This window comes from Bos javanicus, chromosome 22 (assembly GCF_032452875.1).
Source record: "Bos javanicus breed banteng chromosome 22, ARS-OSU_banteng_1.0, whole genome shotgun sequence".
Taxonomy (NCBI): Eukaryota; Metazoa; Chordata; class Mammalia; order Artiodactyla; family Bovidae; genus Bos; species Bos javanicus.
In genome coordinates this window covers 36,149,791-36,172,112 of record NC_083889.1, presented here as the reverse complement: position 1 = coordinate 36,172,112, position 22,322 = coordinate 36,149,791, and the positions used below count along the sequence as shown (strand labels likewise).

The 22,322-nt window shown below is 41.2% G+C and overlaps 1 protein-coding gene and 1 long non-coding RNA gene across 2 annotated transcripts; one reads left to right on the top strand and one right to left on the bottom strand.

The window, feature by feature from the left end:
- The first annotated feature begins 3,333 nt into the window (after nt 1–3,333).
- LOC133235246 (uncharacterized) lies at nt 3,334–18,285 on the top strand. Its single transcript, XR_009732495.1, has 3 exons — nt 3,334–3,521; nt 15,168–15,266; nt 17,910–18,285. It is a non-coding gene; the product is annotated as an uncharacterized LOC133235246 (long non-coding RNA).
- Nucleotides 6,538–10,440, bottom strand: LOC133235244 (thymosin beta-4-like). The gene has a single exon (XM_061396474.1). It carries the CDS (start codon nt 10,438–10,440, stop codon nt 10,306–10,308), a length of 135 nt encoding a protein of 44 aa, XP_061252458.1. The 3' UTR covers nt 6,538–10,305.
- Nucleotides 18,286–22,322: the final 4,037 nt, after the last annotated feature.

The window sequence follows — 22,322 nt, the reverse complement described above, 5'->3', positions numbered from 1 at the left end:
GCTATCATCGGCTTTGACACAGGCTTTTTCCAGAGCTGATGTTTCTGTATTTGGTCCCAGGGATCACTGGCTTCTTAGGCCACAGAGTGGCCCTGGCATGTTGCCATTCTGGGTCTTGCAGAAGGGCAATCTTCTATTTGAAAGATTGCATTGGGAAAAGGCTCTTCTGTAATGCCCTGATAGGAACCATTGCAACTGAGTGCCACTGCCTGGCAGTGTGTCTGAGGCTAGTGATGGATAGAAGAGGAGAGTGACATTTATTAAATCAGGTTGTATCCTCCATGCGGAGGAATGAGGAGCAGGAGTAAATAAGCGGGAGTGATTCACTAAACCTGCTTCGGCAATCTGCAAAGACTTTATTCCAGGCTCACAGCAGGGAAAAACAGACGTAAATCTTGTCCATAAAGCTCTCCGGGAATGAAATCTATCATATCACTGGAAGAGGAGAGAGAGAAATCAGCTCTGCAGTTGTGGGCTGCGTCCAGCGACCAGTCACAGCTGTCAATATTCAAATTTCCCCTGGACGCTTAATAAGATGCAACCAGCAATATCTGCACATGCGCACAGCACTGACCAATAGGGACGTGAGGCTCCACAGGACAGAGCCACTTTGATGTAGGAGGAAACAGGCTCAGTGCAGGGAAAACGAGAGGTGGGCGTGGTTCGAAGGCTATAAACTGTCAGGAGGAATAAAAGCAGGATTCTACGAGGGAGAATCTTCACACTGCATCCATCTTCCCCCATGGTCAGCCACTATCTCCGTAAACCGAATGCGATCTTACTGGAAGTCCCAGCCCCCTGTGCAGGGGAGATGAGTCAGTGCACAGAGGTATCAGAGGAAGAGGGAGGCAGGAAAGGTTTAGCAACTAGTAACCTTTCCACCCTCCTGCACTAAACTATGGGTCCTAATTATTACTGAGCCTTTTGCTATGTGCCAAGCACTATGCCAAGTTCTTTATGTGTGTATTCACTTTATAAAACAACCCTCTGAAGTGGAGACTATTGTTATCCCTAATATACAGATGAGGGTTTTTAGTAACTTCCATGGAGTCACCCATGTCATGAGTAGCTCTACCAGGTTTTATGTAGAGCCTTATACCCTAAGTGTAGGCTAGATCACCTGAAGTATTTACACTTGGATCTGCTCTCCAAGGCCACTGCTAAATTATTATTTCTCCAGAAGGGATGACACCACACCATTACTGATTTCCTGGTTCACTTCATAATATCTATCACAACGTGGACATATTTATTTCCTCTTGGCTTATTTATTATCATTCTGTTCTCCCCAATAGACTATAAGCTCCAAGAGAAAGAGGATCCTGTGTATCACATTTGCTAGTGATTCATCATCTAAAACCATGCTCAACACATGCGAAGCTTTCATTCCATATTTGTTGAATGAACGGTTTGCCATTCATACTCTTGGTTTAAGTATGAATTTAGGTCATGAGCTTCCCAGAGGCAGGGCATGTGTTTCATTTGTTTCCATGGCCCACTGTCTAATTCAGGGCCTTGACCCAAATTGAGTATGCAATTAATGTTCAGTGCCATGTAGTATAAAACAGGTGTCTGAAAACAGGTAGGAACTTCCCCGGTGGTCCAGTGGTTAAGAATCTACCTTGCAGGATATGTGGTTTTGATCCCTGGAAAGGAAATGACAACCCACTCCAGTGTTCTTGCCTGGAGAATCCCAGGGATGGGGGAGCCTGGTGGGCTGCCGTCTATGGGGTCGCACAGAGTCAGACACGACTGAAGTGACTTAGCAGCAGTAGCAGCAGGGAACTAAGCTATTTCAAAATAGCCCACAGGCAACTAAGCCTGTGCACCACAACTGAATCTGTGTGCTACAATGAAAGGGCCCACATGCCACAACTAAGACCCAAGGCAGCCAATTTAAAGAAGAAGAAGAACAGGTATATGCCCTTAGGAGCAGACAGACCTGAGCTTAATCACATGATAATTGTTTAAGCTTGAGAAAGTTACTTAAACAATTTGTGTCACCACAGTTGCAACATCTATAAAATGATAGAATTGTGCAGAGGATTAAATGATAAAAATCTTGGCACCTAGTCACTTCCTAACATTACTTGCCATGTTCTTGATCTTCTATGTCTGGGGTAATGTCAGGCATATAGCAGAGGCTCAAAAATATTTGTTGAATTACTGAAAGGGAAATCAGTGTTCGGGGAGATGGAGCTCCTGACAGCTTCCAGGCCATGAAGCCAAGAGCATGGAGTACAGGATTGTGGGTAGGCTGAGTCCATTAAAATTGGTCTCGGTTCTCCCAAATTCATATGCACCCAGAACCTCAGCATGTGACCTACCTGGAAATAGGATCTTCTGCTGATGTCACTAGTTAAGAATCTAAAATAAAGATAAAAATCATCTAGAATTTAGGGTGGCCCTTTCTCTTTTAAAGAAGAAGAGAGAACACAGAGTAACCCAGAGAGCAAGGCCCTGTGCAGATGCAGGGGCGAAACCTGGAGTTATGATGCCATAAGCCAAGGAATGCCAGTAGCCGCCAGAACCTAGATGAGACCAGGATTCCCCTCTAAAGCCTTGTCAGGCATGTAGCCCTACTGACACAGCCATTCCAGACTTCTGATCTCCAGAACTGTGAGAGAACACATTTCTGTTGTTTTAAGCTATCCAGTTTGTAGTACTTTGTAATGGCAGCCCTAGGAATCAAATATAGTAGTGAGAAAAAGTGTTAGTTGCTCAGTCATAGCTGACTCTTCATGACCCCATGGATTCGTAGCCTGCCAGGCTCCCCTGCCAGGGCATTTCCCAGGCAAGAATACTGAAGTGAGTAACCATTTCCTTCTCCAGGGGATCTTCCCGATCCAGGGATCAAATCTGCATCTCCTGCACTGCAGGCAGATCAGGGCCACCAGGGAATGTAGATGCTGTTTGAGAATACAGCTTATAGCTTAAATAAAACAACTACAAATGACCCATATTTGAAGCATTATAGGTGTACCTCTCTGGAGACATACATGCTTAATGAATAAATTTCTTAATTCACAGACAAGATGAATTAGAGAGCAAGGACCTTCTCAAAATTATTTGGCACAAGATTGCCTTAAAGAACTAGATTCAATTTAGCATAACTTGTTTACCCACAAGTTTTTAGCCCACACTTGGTGAGCAGAATAAGATACAATTATAAAAACTGTTGTCCTGGAATCAACTACAGTTCTTATCTTCACCCCATAAAAAGAGCTGAGCTGCATATTTATTAGGCATCTCCCTTCTGATCTTGTTTTAAAGTAAACCAGTTCGTTGAAGTATAACCTACATGTAGAAACGTTTCCTGCATGCTGTGTGGCTTGGTGAATTTTTCGAACTGTTCATACCCATGGAATCAAGAAAGAACTAGAACTTGATCAGCATTCTAGAAGCCTCTCCCCTGTCTCTCCACCAATCACTACTCCTCCTCCATGAGAGGTAGCCACCATCCTGACCTACATCTTCGATCAGTTTGGCCTGTTTTGAAAATTATATAATGGAATCACACGGTATTTATTCCATGTCAGCTTGTTTTGCCAACATCTCTGAGATTTATCCATGTTGTTGCATAGACGGTAGTTTGTAGTTTGGGATTTCTGTGTAAATATAATAATTTAATTATCAACTGTATTGTTGATTTAGGGTTTAGTGGCCACAACATTGGAATAACGTTCTATGAACATTTTCCTATCTGCCTCTCAGTGTAGATACGAACGTTTCCTTTGGGATAGTTAACATGTAAGTGTTGAATTATGAAGGCATTAGATATCCATACACACTTTCAGCTTTCTGATATACAATTTTTGCTATTTTCATAGATTTTTAGTGGCAATTTCATGGTGGTTTTCATTTGTGTTACTGTTGTAATTACAGTGTTGGGCACCTTTCAAATATTTTCAAATATTGATTGTTCTCTTTGGTCAAGTGCCTATATAAGTCTTCCCATTTAACAAAAAAAAATTGGTTGCCAACTTGAACACATTTTTAGCTTAAGGTTTTCCATGTAAATATTTTACAAAGATCACATGATAAACATTTCAGCAAGCCAAGTACTATAAACAAGAGTCTGAGAAGAACAGAAATTTTTGTCTTGCTATGTGGTTAGATCACCTCCCTTTTTTGTTGGACAGAGGAAAGTCTTGAAAAAAGATATGGGAGCTGAGTCTTGAGGCTCGAGGTCCATTTGGGGCCATAAAACTGGATATGTGGAGGCGAACAGGCTGTGGAATTCCCCTGGAAGTCAGTTGGAGAACATTTTAAATCCTTCATTTCCATGTCAGCAGCCACATCTTTGCCCCTCTCTCTTTTCATAAGTAATGGGAAGGCAGCACAAATGATTCAGGGCTCCTTTTCTCAGCTCATAGGAAACTCATCCATCAGTGATTACTTTATTTTGATACATGGAGATGAGGTTTTTTTGTCCCCCCGTGAATCCCTGCAGTGTTCTTCTATATCCTTCCTTGTCCTAGTAAAAAGAATTGCTTTTCTTTCTAATTTTTACTTTGCTTTCAGGGAAAATATTTTGTTCCAATAAGTATGATTGGTTACTTTAGATATGGTTTCTGTTCATACCGATGCTCTGTTCATTGGAATGACCAATTTGAACTATTTTGGCTTTGTTGATGGTAAAGTGATGCAATTTTCCAGAATTCAGACTGTGCTAAAAGTACCTAAAATAGTACTTTGAGTTCTCCTGAGGAGTGAAGAAAGTGTTATACTAAACAGAGAGATTACCATTCCTATTGGCATTTCAGACCTTGGGTTAGACTGGTTCCAAATAGGAAAAGGAGTACGTCAAGGCTATATATTGTCACCCTGCTTATTTAACTTATATGCTGAGTACGTCATAAGAAACGCTGGACTGGAAGAAACACAAGCTGGAATCAAGATTGCTGGGAGAAATATCAATAACCTTAGATATGCAGATGACACCACTCTTATGGCAGAAAGTGAAGAGGAACTAAAAAGCCTCTTGATGAAAGTGAAAGTGGAGAGTGAAAAAGTTGGCTTAAAACTCAACATTCAGAAAACAAAGATCATGGCATCTGGTCCCATCACTTCATGGGAAATAGATGGAGAAACAGTGGAAACAGTGTCAGACTTTATTGTTTTGGGCTCCAAAATCACTACAGATAGTGACTGCAGCCATGAAATTAAAAGACGCTTACTCCTTGGAAGGACAGTTATGACCAACCTAGATAACATATTGAAAAGCAGAGACATTACTTTGCCAACAAAGGTTCGTCTAGTCAAGGCTATGGTTTTTCTCACATCACGTATGGATGGGAGAGTTGGACTGTGAAGAAGGCTGTGCACCGAAGAATTGATGCTTTTGAACTATGGTGTTGGAGAAGACTCTTGAGAGTCCCTTGGACTGCAAGGAGATCCAACCAGTCCATTCTGAAGGAGATCAGCCCTGGGATTTCTTTGGAAGGAATGATGCTAAAGCTGAAACTCCAGTACCTTGGCCACCTCATGTGAAGAGTTGACTCATTGGAAAAGACCCTGATGCTGGGAGGGATTGGGGGCAGAAGGAGAAGGGGACGACAGAGGATGAGATGGCTGGATGGCATCAGTGACTCGATGGACATGAGTCTGAGTGAACTCCGGGAGTTGGTGATGGACAGGGAGGCCTGGCGAGCTGCGATTCATGGGATCGCAAAGAGTCGGACATGACCGAGGGACTGAACTGAACTGAACTGATAGAGGAAAACCCTGGGGGAAAGATCTGCAGAATTGAAAATGCTGTCCTCAGGGATTTTTATTAGGTGAGTTCCCCACCTAATTATTTTGAAATGTTACCTCTGAAACACACCAGAGCAGGCTCAATCTCAGGGGAAGCTACATGTAAATTAGGAAGGGCAAATTTTCTCCACTTAGCAAGTCTCTCTTCTTAGTGACAGACCTAAGTTTCTAGGGGCTTATACCCTGAATCTAGGGCTGGAAATCACAACCAGCACTGGTGACAAATACCTTTGTTGGTTCTTCTTGCAAAATATATCTTAATGAAATAATAAAGGATATGCACAAAGATTTGCAAACAAGGATGGTCATATCAGCATTATTTATAATGGAAAAAGTGAAAGTGTGAAAATGTTAGTTGCTCAGGTGTGTCCAGCTCTTTGCAACCTGCCAGGCTTCTCTGTCCATGGAATTCTCCAGGCAAAGATACTGGAGTGGGTTGCCATTTCCTTCTCTAGGGGATCCTCCCAACCCACGGATTTGAACCTGGGTCTCAGGCAGATTCTCTACTGTCTGGGCCACCATGGAAGCCTCTTTATAATGGTAAGATATTGCCAATTACCTAAATATTAAAGAACAAAAGATTAGAGTTATATGTTTTATATTTTTGCTTAAATGTGCTTTCTGTTTTTTCACAAAAAATCAATTTCTTATTTAAGATATTTTAAATTAAGTAATATTAAAAATCAAGTTAGATTACTAAAGAAGATAATATAGGAGAGAAATTGCAAAGAATTATTTTGTAATCTTTGAAATAGACCTTTAGGATGGAGCTGTGTGGGATTTCCAGTTTGCAGTAATCACCTTTAGGAAAGGAGGATAATGAAATAATAGATGAGGCAGCTGGTTCCTGCACAGACTCTTGTTTGACAGAAAACAGTAACAATAGATTTGTCCTTGAGCCTAGAGATAGTTACCATTTAAGTGCTAATAGATGTCAGGCCATGCGCCAGATATAAACCTTACATGTATCACTTAATTTGGCCAAAGACGTGATACAGGTACATTTCATGATCAACACCTCCATCCTCCCGCAACTCCATCCTTCCTATCAACTCTATGTCGCCGGTCCCCCACCACCAACCTTCTGAGTTAGAGGCTGACTGCCACATGCTTCCCTCCTGTTCTGGACCTTCTTCCCCACCCCACAGTCACGTTATACAGCAAAACCACTCATGTATTCTTCCATTCAACAGTGAGTCAGGCACGAACCCCAGCAGGCCAACTCCAGAATCAAACACTTCTCATCTTCGCCCAACTAGCCTTGGCACACAAACAAGTTCTGATCTTTACAGACATGGGTTCAAATCCCCATGCTGCCAGCTTCTAGCTGGATGGGATCTAGGGCAAATCACCAAGAACTCAAAACCATGTTTCCTTCCATTATAAAAATGGGTTAACCAATGGTAAGTGTTTCATAGGGTTAACATGAGGGTTAAATTAAATAAGACAGTTCAGCAAAACCCAGCATACAATTTTAGTTCAATTGATTATAATTGAACTGAAATAGTGGCCCATCAAACCAGATTCCTGAAAGAAAAATTTTTTGTGTTAATTGCAACATTTGGAAAGTGTCTGAAAATGAACCATATAAATAGAGCCATTTGCTAAGTATATAAATGCTGAGTTTCTATCGAGGTCAATTTGTCCCCAGTCATCCCATATTATCATTTTATACAGGTCTGATGGAGAGCCTTCTGTTCTGGGAAGTAAGCACCTCCTCTAGCAAACATTTCTCTGAACTGCCTTTCTCTCAGAGGTATTATCTTCTGGTCTCTGTGATTCCTCCCAACAAGATTTAAAATGAGATATTATGTTACATCATACTCAAAAAATTTGGCACAGCATTTGAAAGAAGGAAGGACCCTCTGAGACGACGACTCCTGTTGCTCCTCCATCTTTAAGGTGCACACAAATCAACCTGAGGTTTGGAATAAATCAAACACAGCTTCTGATTTAGCAGATCTGGGTTTGGGCCTGAGCTGCTATATTTCTAAGATGCTCCCATGTGATGTGGCGCTGCTGGTCTGGGGATCACATTGAGAGGAGCACAGCCTCAGAGTCCTCTTTCTTTAACTTCCCCATATATCTGATTCACTTCAAAGCTGTTAAAATACTGCTGCCGGGTTTTCACCCATATAGATTCTAATTTTGCAGATGTAGGATGTACCCTAGGCAATGGGCATTTTTGTTGTTAGTACCGCTACATACAAGGAAATGGTAGCACATTTATATAGAAGTTGTCATAGGTCATAAATAGAGAGAATATACTATGATCTCCAGGAAAAAGAAAATATTTATGTAGACATATGGCCTAGATTGCTTTCTCTCAGGTAGAATACCACTGAAGTACGATTGCTACTTACTGGGTATTTACTAAGAAGCAAGTCCTTTGTTAGAAGGCACATATATTTCACTTGATCTAAGATAACCTACTAGGGTAGGTATTATCATACCCATTTCACGTGACACTCAAAAATTAACCAATTGTCCAAGAGTCAAACAGCTTGCAGCTAAGACAGCTTCACTTAATGGTGAATAGATGGGGAAACAATGCAAACAGTGACAGACTTTATTTTGGGGGGCTCTAAAATCACTGCAGATGGTGACTGCTGCCATGAAATTAAAACACACTTGCTTCTTGGAAGAAAAGCTATGACCAACCAACAGCATATTAATAAGCAGAGACATTACTTTGCCAACAAAGGTCCATCTAGTCAAAGCTATGGTTTTCCCAGTAGTGATGTATGGATGTGAAAGTTGGACTGTAAAGAAAGCTGAGTGCTGAAGAATTGATGCTTTTGAACTGTGGTGTTTGAGAAGACTCTTGAGAGTCCCTTGGACTGCAAGGAGATCCAACCAGTCCATCCTAAAGGAGATCAGTCCTGAATATTCATTGGAAGGACTGATGCTGAAGCTGAAACTCCAATAATTTGGCCACTTGATGCAAAGAGCTGATTCATTGGAAAATACCCTGATGCTGGGAAAGATTGAAGGCGGGAGAAGAAGGGGATGACAGAGGATGAGATAGTTGGATGGCATGACCAACTCAATGGACATGAGTTTGAGTAAACTCCGGGAGTTGGTGATGGAGAGGGAGGCCTGGCATGATGCAGTCCATGCGGTCACAAAGAGTCAGACACCCATGTCCAACTCTTTATGACCCCATTGATTGCAGCCCAGGAGCATGCACAGGCTCCTCTGTGCATGAGGATTCCCCAGGCAAGAATACTGGAGTGGGTTGCCATGCCCTCCTCCAAGAAACTCTTCCCAACCCAGGGATTGAACCCAGGTCTCCCACATTGCAGGTGGATTCTTTACCATCTGAGCCATCAGGTACACCCTAGAGTCAAAGGTGGGATCAAAACCAAGACAGTCTGAAGGCAAGGTTTAGCAGTGCATCTTTTTTATTTCTTTAACAGCTGTACTGAGGTCTAACTGGCATACAATTAACTGCGCATAAAGGGGATGATTTGATGAGTTTTGAAATATGTCTACATCTAAAAAATCATCATCATGATCCAAAAAAGTGATTCCACCTCCCCTAAAAGCTTTCTCATGCTCTTGTATCATCCCTCTCTCCTGATCGCTACCCTAACCCTACACGACCAGTGGCTTTTTTGTCACTATACTTTGGCTTTTGAGAATTATATTTAAATGGAATTATAGACTAGGTACCTTCTCAGCTGCCTACTTTTACTCAGCATATAAATTTTGAGATTCATCCACATTATCGGGGGTGTCAATAGTTCCCTCTTATTTTTTTCCTAAGTGATATTCCATTTTATGAATATTCCACAATTTGTTCATCCATTCACCTGTTAATGAACACTGGTTTGTTTCCAGTTTGAGACAACTACAAATACACTGCAAAGAGCAATCGTAATATCTTTGTGGGAATATATGCTTTCATATCTCTTGGATAAATATGCAGGAGTGGGATGACCAGGTCATATATTAGCTGCATTTAACTTTTTGAGGAATGGCCAGATTTCCTTCCAAGGTGACTGCACCACTTTACATTCTTACCAGCAGTGTTACAGGGTTCTGGTGACTACATGTTCTCATCCACACTTAGTATAGGCTAGTCTTTTTAATTTTAACAATTGTAATGGATACGTGGTGATACCTTGTTGTGGGTTTTTTTCAGGTTTTACAACTTTTTATTTGCATATTAAAAACCTGTACATTCCAATAATTAAAATCATCTGAACAACAAAAAAATGGCACTCTGATTAAAGTGCATTTTACAGCCCACAAGTCAGCCTGGACCAGCTTGCTTTTTACTCCAGATTTCACTCTCATTCCATCCAGCTTTCTCCTTTACCACCAAGCAAGTTCTTTTCCTTCCCTGCCAGGCAAGCAGACAGGTGGGAGAGGCAGGCGCGGCCTACGTTGTCAGTATTTCTCCATTCTTTGGTCTGAAAAGGGTAGCACAGTCATTTAAACTTGATCCAATCTCTTTGCATATTACAAAGCTGAACAGCTAAAAGAAGTAAAATAAGGCGATGCTTGTGGAATATATAGTGCATACTGGCAGCGCACACTTCATCACGACTCGCCTGCTTGCCTCTCCTCTTCAATCATTTCTTTTGAAGGCAGTGGATTTTTCTCTTGCATTTCTGCTTTCTTCAACGTCGACTTACCGAATTTCTCAATCTCAGCCGTATCGGGCTTGTAAGACATGGCTGCAGAGGGAGCCAAGCAAGCTGTGAGTGAGTCAAGTCCGTGGTGGCAGCTGCGGAGTCTTGATGTGGTTTTAACTTGAATTTTCCCAGTGAGTAATGATGTTGAACATCTTTTCATGTGCTTATTTTAAAATGCAAGCTTTTATATTCAACATCACTGTTTCCCAAACAAGACAATGTGATTCTTTTTAAATGAAAAAAATAAAATCACACCAATCCCTAAACTTTACTTAAATAAGTTTTATACTGTTATGTGTGTGCCTATATATGTGGTTTTTGGCCACACCATATGACCTATGGGATCTTAGTTCCCTGACCCGGGATCAAAGCCGTGCCCCCTGCACTGGGAGCGCAGAGTCCTAACCACTGGACAGCCAGGGAAATTCCTATTTTTATTACGATATTAATAAAGTGCCAATATAAAATCAGGCAAACACTTCTTTTACTTATTAATTTTATGTGACTATAAAAATTAAAGACTAAATCTAAGCAAAATTCGGCACAAATGAACTCATCTATGAAACAGAATATGAACAATGGTCAGAGAGATACTGCTGCTTGCTGACCCTAAATCACCACTTGCAAATTTACTTGAACTGTTCATACAGTGTGCCATGATATTATGTGGCCCTCCCTTGGCATGTATTAAGAATTTTTGTGGAAGTTCTGCCTTTACTCTTTAGCCTGAGATGAAGTAGTTCTTCTTGGCTCCAAAAGAGTCATAAACACCAATGCAAATGTAGGCCTTGGTATTGAGTGGCAATACTTGGTTATAAGGAGAAACAGATGATCCAGAAGATGCATGTATTGCTTTTGTTAGATTTTCATCAAAACAAACAAACAAAAAAACACAACACTAAAATACCCTTATAGACAACAACTCATTCTCTACTGCTACTGCTGCTGCTGCTGCTAAGTCGCTTCAGTCGTGTCCAACTCTGTGTGACCCCATAGATGGCAGCCCACCAGGCTCTGCCGTCCCTGGAATTCTCCAGGCAAGAACACTGGAGTGGGTTGCCATTTCCTTCTCCAATGCAGGAAAGTGAAAAGTTAAAGTGAAGTCACTCAGTCGTGTCCGACTCTTCACGACCCCACGGACTGCAGCCTACCAGGCTCCTCTGTCCATGGGATTTTCCAGGCAAGAGTACTGGAGTGGGGTGCCGTTGCCTTCTCCACATTCTCTACTACTGAACTATAAAAAAGAATGAAATAATGCCATCTGCAGCAACCTGGATGAACCTAGAGATTATCATATTAAGTGAAGTAAGTCAGAAAGGGAAAGACAAATACCATATGATACCACTAACAGGTGGAATCTAAAACAAATGAACTTAACTATGAAACAGAAACAGAATCATGGACATAAAGAACAGACTGTGATTCCTATGGATGGAGGAGCCTGGTGGGCTGCAGTCCACGGGGTCGCTGAGAGTCGGCATGACTGAGCGACTTCACTTTCACTTTTCCTTTTCATGCATTGGAGAAGGAAATGGCAACCCACTCCAGTATTCTTGCCTGGAGAATCCTAGGGACGGCGGAGCCTGGTAGGCTGCCATCTGTGGGGTCACACAGAGTCGGACACGACTGAAGCAACTTAGCAGCAGTAGCAGCAGCAGCAGTGATTGCCAAAGGAGAGGGAGTGGGGGTTAATAGATACAAGCTTTTATATATAGAATGGATAAACAACAAGGTCCTCCTGTATAGCATGAGGAATTATATTCAATATCCTATGATAAACCGTAATGGAAAATAATTTAAAGAAAAAAGAATGTACATATGTATAATTGAATCACTTTGCTGTATAACAGTAATTAACACAACATTATAAATCAACTGCACTTCAATTTAAAAAACATTTTTTTAAAATGATTTAAAAAAGAAGAAAACAAGTCATACCCTAAAGACAGGGCTATGGATTCCAGGCTTGGGCAGTCACCCTAGTTATAAAAGTTCCACATTGTGATAGGGAATCCTAAGCTGTGTTGACGTAACCAGACACGTCTCTTGAACCCTGAGGCCAACACTTACACTGCCCTGCAGTGCTAACGACTCGTAATTTGTTGTGTTACTTGATTTTCCCCCTAATAACCTTGCAAGGAAGACAGAGCATCACCCTAACTTGCAGATGAGGAAATAGAGGCTGACAATTCGAGGTGAGCCTGGCCAGGTTCCCATACCAGAACCTGATAGCTTAAGACTAAAACTAATTCTTTTGAGTCCAACCTACAACTTCTTTCCTACATTACATGACTCCCCTGGCATTATTACTAGAAGCAGCATTCTGGAGAACATATAAACCTGGGACTTCTTAAATAGCTCTTATGATCAAACAACCAAATGTTTTCCACCCATTTCATTGCCACTAATCCAAAACAGACTCAGTGCCATTTCCCCTATAATTCATGTCTATTTTTCCTTAGTTGTCTCTTTATCCTCTTCAATAGGAAACACAAAGTTCTGGGCACACAACTGGCTATGACACAATGCAGCTGCCACCCACCATGAGGCTACTGCCCATCACACAAAAACAGAGACCCCCCCTTCCTCCACCATTTCCACAGAACTAACACTGGTGTCTTTATAGTCACACCATCTTTCTGTATCCTTAGCACATTCACAAATGTCATTAAGGATGTCACATTTCTTTTCCAGGTGGAACTTTTCAAACAAAGCTCTAAAAACAATAAAACAATGACATCTGCCATTCATTGAGCTTTTGTTTCATGCTAGGCCATATACTCGGAGAAGGCAATGGCACCCCACTCCAGTACTCTTGCCTGGAAAATCCCATGGATGGAGGAGCCTGGTAGGCTGCAGTCCATGGGGTCACGAAGAGTCGGACACGACTGAGCGACTTCACTTTCACTTTTCACTTTCATGTATTGGAGAAGGAAATGGCAACACACTCCAGTGTTCTTGCCCGGAGAATCCAAGGGATGGGGGAGCCTGGTGGGTTGCCGTCTCTGGGGTCGCACAGAGTCGGACACGACTGAAGCGACTTAGCAGCAGCAGCAGCGGGCCTTATACTAAAAATGTGCCTCTTTTCCAGGCCATGTCCTGAGGAGGCACAAACTATCATACTCCCATTTTGGAGACAATGAGTTTAGACAGTGCCAGTGTTACACAGCTGATAACTAGAGCAGCCAAGAATCAAACTCTAGTCTTTTAAGTGCCAGTATTGTGCGCATTTCATTATCAAGTTAATAGTACCTCTGAAAAGTCATAGCTAATTTCCCCTGGCTGTAGGGAATAGTTCCTTCATCTGAAAAGTAACACCCTTCAACTCTCTCTCTCTTACCCTACTTAGCACTTCTGACCTTGCCCTATCCTGAGTGAGCTGAACAATCCCTCAGGGTCTCAGGGTCTCATACAGGCATTAGGACACTTAAAATTTCTTGCTGTTGTTCAATCATGAAGTCATGTCCAACTCTGCAACCTCATGGACTGCAGGATCCAGGCTCCTGTGTCCTCCACTATTTCCCGGAGTTTGCTCAAATTCATGTCCATTGAGTCAGTGATGCCATCCAACCATCTCATCCTCTGTTCTTATCTCCTCCTGCCTTCAATCTCCCCCAGCATCAGAGTCTTCCCCAATGAGTCAGCTCTTCACATCAGGTGGCCAAAGTATTGGAGCTTTAGCACCAGTCTGTCCAATGACTATGCAGGATTGATTTCCTTTAGGATTGACTGGTTTGATCTCCCTGCAGTCCAAAGGATTCTCAAGAGTCTTCTCAAGCACCACAATTCAAAAGCATCAATTCTTCAGTGCTCACCCTTCTTTATGGTCCAACTCTCACATCTGTGAGAGTGAGAAAAAGCTGGAAAAACCATAGCTTTGACTATACAGACCTTTGTCAGCAAAGTGATGTCTCTGCTTTTTAATACATTGTCTAGGTTTGTCATAACTTTCCTTTCAAGGAGCAAGCATCTTTTAATTTCACGGCTGCAGTCACCATCCACAGTGATTTTGGAGCCCCCCCCCCCAAAAAAATAAAATCTGTCACTGCTTCCATTTTTTTCTCATCTATTTGCCATGAAGTGATTGGACTGGATGCCGTGATCTTTGTTTTTTCATGTTGAGTTTCAAGCCAGCTTTTTCCCCCTCCTCTTTCACCCTCATCAAGAGGCACTTTAGTTCCTCTTCACCTTCTGCCATTAGAGTGGTATCATCGGCATATCCGAGGTTGTTGACATTTCTCTGGGCAATCTTGATTCCGACTTGTGATTCATCCAGCCCGGCATTCATTCATCTACCTTTTTTTTTTTTTTTTTTTTACTATGTAGGTGGATGGAGAGGACCCAGGTGCTTTCCTTTGCCTAGTGTCCTCAATTCTGGAATTGGGATCCACAACCATGACCACCTATTCTGTGAGTGGTCAACCATGGTGTCCACTACCTTCCCTGGTCATATGAAAGAAAGTATTTCCAGATTTCCCTGCAATATCAGTTGATCCAAAAAAGGGCAGCTGATCCAAGCCAACTTCTTCCTGTAGACATTTTCATAATAAAAAGTTTGTTGAAAAAAGAAGGCATGGAGTGCTATTCATCAAGTATTTTTAGCTTTCTGACTTCAGGGAATTGGATGAGTTTGTACCTCCCGTCCTCTTTGAATTTAGATGTGGACAAATGACTTGCTTTGGCCTAGAAATGTAACCTAGTGTTGCTTCTGGAAGAACCTGTGGGGGCCTATTTGTGATTGTGCTTGTTCCCACCTGACTATTGCAGTGATCAAGGAAGCATATGTTAAGATGAAACCTCCCTCAACTTGGGTCTCTGAGAGACTGTTTGAGAACAAGCCCCAGTCAAAGCACAGTGGACATGCAGGTAAGCATTTAATAGAACTGAGGGGCTGTTTGTTACAGCAGCTAGCTCATCCTGAGGGGGAAGAGAATGTATGTTGTACAGGAAAATCAACACTTCATCCTCTAAATAACAGGAAGCTTTAACCATAAAATCTTAACTCCTCAGTTCAGTTCAGTTCAGTTCAGTCGCTCAGTCATGTCTGACTCTTTGAGACCCCATGAATTGCAGCATGCCAGGCCTCCCTGTCCATCACCAACTCCCAGAGTTCACCCAAACTCATGTGCATCGGGTCGGTAATGCCATCCAGCCATCTCATCCTCTGTCGTCCCCTTCTCGTCCTGCCCCCAATCCCTCTCAGCATCAGGGTCTTTTCCAATGAGTCAGCTCTTCGCTTGAGGTGGCATAGACCCCTCCTAAATAGTGGGTTTCAAAAGCACACACTCAGAGCAGGCTAAAAATACTGATGTTATTGTTTCAAAGAATCGATTTCGTTGTGGCCCAATACCAAACACATTGTGCTCATTCTTTTAAGATATCTGTGCTGTTAAATATCATATTGAAGAAACCATTCCAACTCCTGTATTTCCTTCATTGTTATCTGCCAAAAATATATTGCAGAATGGTGTCTAAGGAGCTGGCAAGAACCTTTGCAAAAAAACTAGAATCTGCCCTATAAGCTGGCTGCTTGTGACTCAGCAGGGGGGTGTGAGCAACCAGCACTTTGGAAGGCAGATCACTGCCTATTAAATCTAACAGTGAGACAAAGAAATGGGGCAAATGTACCTGGCCTTGAGGAAGTTTCCATGGAGAGGTTGTCACAGGCAACTGGAATTCACCAGCAGTACCAACTAGAGAAGTAAACTGCTTCTTTCTACCACTTAGAGGAAATCTTTCTTAACCACTCAAAACCCATTGCACCAACTCCACAAGCGTTACTTGTTGCGGCAAGTGGTACTTGAAAGGTCAGTATTGGATTTTTTTTTAAGTAGCTCAAGTGACCTCTCCAAGGAGAAATCGTTTAAAAGTGGAGAAGTCACCTGGAATCCATACTGACTGGAACAAAGATTCTCTGAGAGCAGAGGAAGACGAGGTAAGTGGCATGATGGATTTTTTAGGTCTTTATTAGAAGGAAAGGATCACAGAGTTTCTGGTTAATGATGGCTCCCTGTCATGCACAGCATAGCAATGGCCCTCACTCACCTTTGAGAGTCCACACCTCATGTATATGAGGAATACTCCGCAATTCTTTCAGCAACTGTGTCTGAAACCTTTGCCTTTGTCTAAGTTGACTTAGAGGTCATATGATCTCTGGCTAGTTATCTAAAATCTCTGAGCCTCAATTTCTCCATCTATAAATTAGGACTAAGACTGTTGTAAAGATTAAATGAAATCAAAATATAAAGAGCTTAGCAAGGCCTGGCACAGAGTCAGAGCTCAATAAATGTTTCTGTATTCCTTGGTAGGAACTTGGTAGGAACATCTACCTGTGTTGCGTAGCCCTTTCCTTTTTAACTTTTTAAGGGGTTGAAGCCTTTGTTTTATTTCCCTCTTTAATTCAAGGGCATTGCATTATGTGCCAGGCACTGTCCTTACAGATTGTTGACAATGATGAATGAGACAGATTTCTTTGTTCCAAAAGGACAATGCAATCAGAATGTAATGCAGAAAAAAGGCTGTGGCACCAGGAAAGAGGGTTCCGGTGGTCTTACCCTGAACAGGGGATATTTGAAGGTTACCCTCTTCCCAGGCCCAGCTACATCCCAAACAGGACCTGCAAACATCACTCAACAGGTATTAAGAAACTAAAGGAAAACTCCCCACCCAGATTTCAGTGCTATGAAAACTGGCCTGAACGAAAGAGCTCCAGAAGACATTAGCAAATTCTAAGGTATTGGAACTGAGGTCTTGAGATGGGCATGGTTTTCTTGCTTGTGTACTGGAGGCAGTGATAACAAAAAGCATAAAAATAGAGCTTCTATTCTAATATAATTGGGGAAATCCAATTGTTTTATTTTCCTCTTCACAACTTCTGCAATCATTTCTCACTGCATGCTCATGTCATAAAGCTTCACTTGACAGTCTCCTTGAATTTCAAATCTGAATTTATTGCTTCAACAAAGCATGTACATTTTATTAGCATGACCATACATCCTGATTCGGTTATGATAGTCCAGCTTTATTCCTGTTGTCCTGATGTAGTTATTAATAGCATTACCTTTCACTTGCAAAGGTATCTGAGCTTGAATGCTAAATGCATTTATACAGTTAATCTAATTTGTTTTTAAATTTTTATTGGAGTATAGTTGATTTCCTGGCATGCTGCAGTCTATGGGGTTGCAAAGAGTTGGATACGACTGAGCGACTGAACTGATTCCTGATAGTTGATTTACAATGTTGTGTTAGTTTCAGGTGTGGAGTCCACCTAATTTTAGTAAATCTCTCTAAAATTTGAAAAAAATAGAAGCCTAAGGGTATTTTGATGTTGAAGATACCTTAACATTCTGAGAAGTTGGACTCACTTTCAGTATCATTCATGTCATAGATTGGTAGAACCATAGTGACAAGCATTTATTTACCATTTATTAAAAAGCAAGTTCACTTGTCATTATGGTCATTTGCTGATTTTATTTCACATGTAAGTTTTACAGTTTTATTTTTAACCAGTTTCTATACATGTGGAAATGAGGCGCAAGACACAGAGCAACGTCTTGTGGAGGAATCAACCAGGGGTGGGAGGAACAGTGCTGTGGGAGGAAGACACAGTCATGATATCCAGAGAAGATGCAGAAGTTACTAAAAGAAAAAGAGGCTGGCAACTGAGCACAACGCAAAGACAAGGAAGTCTGCTTCGTTGAAGGACAATCACATCCCTTGGCTACCGCCTTATAGAAGGTGAAACACGAACACTTCTTGGCTTTGGAGTCAAATATTTAGGTCAAATATTCAGCAGCCCATAAGGTTACAAGAAGGCCTGAAGTCCACTGACTCCAGAATACTGGGATACAAACCTTTGCAATAATAAAGTTTCTTGTCATGTCAATCTTCCCCACCCCCCAGCTTTTTCTTGGCTGTACGCTGTCTCTCCAGAGCTCTCTAAGGCAATATCAAATTAAAAAGATAAGCATGACTTTTAAAAACCCAAGGGTAATTAAAAATAGATTCAAGAGTTAGCATGGCCTGCAAAGTCCCTGCTATGGCTAAGTTGCAGAGGACCAGTTTCCCATCTCCTCTCAGATTAATCTACTAGCTGATACCATGGAGCATAGCCAGTGGACCTGAGCACTGGGAGATGGATTCCGATCTCTCCTCTTGCATTATTCAAGTTCTCACTGCCATTAGCACCAAAGTCTCATTTCCAGCATCATGATTCATCTAATACCCTCATGTTTCCACAACTAATCGCATCTTCATGAAGTTTAATTTAATGTAATTTAACGTAACACTGCCCTCTTGTGCCTCACCATGCGAGGGCCCTTTTTGGGCAAAGATTATCTTTAATTTAAAAAAAAAAACACATATATATAATAAAATTTATAATTTCAGTACCTTATTGAACTGTATGCTGGAGAGGGGAAGATGTATTTCTTATCTCCCTTCATCATTTATCCCAGTCTTCTGTTATACTGGTTTCCATCAATGATAACTGCTGGCCAAGGAAATCAATTCTAAAGGCAGACTTTAACATAAATCCACATGTGATTATTTTAAAGTAGCATATGGGCGGAAATAGCAAACAATGAAGCCAGGCTGCCCAGGAATGAGGAGTGCAGGAGAAACTGAGTAAGAAATCAGGAAATGAAAAGAAAGTTATTAAATAGACTCTCCACAGCTGGCTTAGTGATTTCAATAGACTTGGTTAATGGGAAAAACAATCAGAGAGAGTCCTTTAATTGCTTTTCTGCTGAGTTCCTTTCCACATCTCCATGTTTGCAGAGATTAATTAAGAGTTTCAATCACAACCTAAAACTAAACTCAGTAAGACAGATCAGAAAATTTTTTTAAATGGTGGCATGCTCAAAAGACTTCTGAGCAGTGTATCTCATAAAACTGATAGTCAGTGGTTCCAGTTTACAAAAGGTTATTTGTAAGGAATATGCAATGTAAGGGCAGAACCTAATATCAAATAACACACAAACTGCCATTTTTTGAGTCATATTCCTAGCACAAAAATTGGGTTTTAATATTTTTCTCTTGATCAGTCAGCACTCTGAGCAAATAATGATGGGTAGGAAAATGATCCAGAAAGCCACAGATACTCTCTCTAAGTCACAGAAACAAAAAGGATGCAACCAAGCTGCCCTCTAAGAAAAGGTGAAACAGAAAGGGGCTGCAGAGACACCTCTGGAGGTGTGCTCTTCACTCTTCCAGGGACAGAGCTCCTAAGAATTGATCTATTTCCATCTGGTTTTCTAACTCCAGCATCCATCTCTGGATGAAGAAGATGAACGCTTTGGCCAGGACAGATGTCTGAGGATTGCATCACAGCAGGGAAGCCTAAAAAATCCAGTTTGTGTTTCTTTTCCACTGCCTTACTTATCCTGTGCTTTCTGATGAACTCTTTTTATCTAGTCCAGAATTTTCAGTTTTGCCCAAGGGTTGGTACATTCCTGATGTCCTGAATGACCAAGACGCCCCCTTTCCCTTTATCTTGTATTACCACTTTTTTGTTTTTAAGTATTATGCCCCCTGCCGGTCTCCTTCACACAGAACCACCATCAGTGTTGCATGACAGAGAAGCAAAAGTATTCTGAAAGGTGATGACAGGGTCATGTTACCTAGGTTAGCAGGTGGGAACAATCTTCCCTGAGGACTTCTACTCTCCCTGAGAAAAGATACCCTGAACTGGGTAAGGAAAAGGAAGAGAAAAGAAGGATCATTTCCAAAGAGAGGTACAGCACAGGTTAAAATCATAATAAATAATAAATAGGGAAGCTTGATGTGTTGAGAGAATTTTAAAACAGAGTTAACATCATCAAATAAGCAGAAGATAAACAATGTCACATATTGAGGCATGGGAAGGTTCTTTTTGCTCCATTTTTCAGGAAAGAATCAGAATTCATCACCACTATACTATCACATTCCTCTTTCTTGATCTTAAGTACCTCTGTTTTTCAGAGCACACAGAGCTCTGTACCCAGTAATTCCCTCTACCTATCAAAACTACATCTCAGTCACACAGCTGATAAAACTCGGTCGCATGGAGAAGTGACTAGCAAGTCGAAGTCTCATAGACTACAAAAGCCATGGCATCTGTAGATGGCCCGAGGTCAAATCCAGTATTTCACTCTGGCTTTCAGTTTCCTCATCTGTAAAATGTAAGTATTAATATAGTACCTTTCAGGCAAGGCTTTTGTGAGGATTTCCAAGATGTTACACTGCTTAGCAGAGTACCTAACGCATCACAGCAAAATAATCTTAGCCATTATTTGCATTTCAATTATGCACAGAACTTTAGGCAGAAAGAACAGATGTGGTGGCATCTGAGGTACAAGTGGGCTGGAAAGGGGATATGCCTTTTGTTCACCTCAGAGTCGTGTGCAGAGCGCCAACTCAGCACACCGAAAGACCAGACTTACTACCTCATGAAGCAAAGCAAGATACACTTCATAAACCTGTATGAGTCAAGGCTGAGTTTGCAGCCACCTTGCCTGGGGACCAACCCCACCCACCAGTGTCCCCACAGCAATTGTGGCTAAACCACACTGGAGAGGCAAACACAAGGGCCACCCCTGGAGCGCCTGGCTCAGGTGACCAAGAGGTATTATGCCAACGGGCCCCACAGGACACACTCTATTTTAGGCCACTCTTTCAAGACTAGGAAATTGTAGATAATATACCTAATACATAGAAACACAGAGAGTTAGGCAAAGTGAGAAGACAAAGGAAAACCTTGCAAATGAAAGGATAAGACAAAGACCTCAGAAAAAGAACTAAATAAAATGGAGATAACCAATTTATGAAACAAAGAATTCACATAGTCACAAAGATGTTCGCTAAACTCAGTGAGAAAATCAACAAAGAGATTAAAAAATATTTTTTAATCTGATCTAAAGAATGCAATAAGTGAAACGAAAGATACTCTATAAGGAACCAACAGTATATTAGAGGATGCAGAAAAACCAATGAGCAATGTGGAAGATGGGGTAGTTAAAATCACCCAACTGTAGTAGCAGAAAAGAAAAAAATAATGTTAAAAAATGAGGATACTAGAAATCAGTTCAGTTCAATTCAGCTCAGTCGTTCAGTCGTGTCCAGCTCTTTGTGACCCCATGGACTGCAGCATGCCAGGCCTCCCTGTCCATCACCAACTCCCAAAGTTTATTCAAACTCATGTTTAAAATGTCTATACTACACATAGCAATCTACAGATTCAAGGCAATCCCTATCAAAATACCAATTGTATTTTTTAATACAACTGGAACAAATAATTCTAAAATTTGTATGGAACCATAAAATACCCTTAATAATCACAGAAATCTTTAGGAGAACAAAGCTAGAAGTATGCTGCCTGATTTCAAGCTATATGACAAAGATATAATAATAAAACTGTGTAGTATTGGCACCAAAACAGATACAGATCATTGGAACAGAATAGAAAGCCCAGAAATAAACCCACATTTATATGGTCAATTAATTTATGAGAAGGTGCTAAAACTATACAGTGAGGGAAGAGTCTCTTTAATATATGGTGTAGAGAAAGTTGGACATATGCAAAAGACTGAAACTGGACCACTTTCTGGCATTATATATAAAAAATAAACTCAAAATGGATCAAAGACTTAAATATAAAATGAAACCTTCAAAATCCTAGAAGAAAATACAGGCAACATGTTCTTTGACACAGATCTCAGCAATATTTTTGATATGCCTTCTCAGGCAAGGGCAACAAAAACAAAACTTAACAAGTAGGATCAAATTAAACGGAAAAAGTTCTGCACAGGGAAAGAGGCTATCAACAAAACAAAAAGGCAACCTCCTGAATGGAAGATACTTGTAAATGATACATTCAAGAAGCACGTAATATTGAAAATACACAAATAACTCATATAAATCAATATCAAAAAATCCTATTAAAAA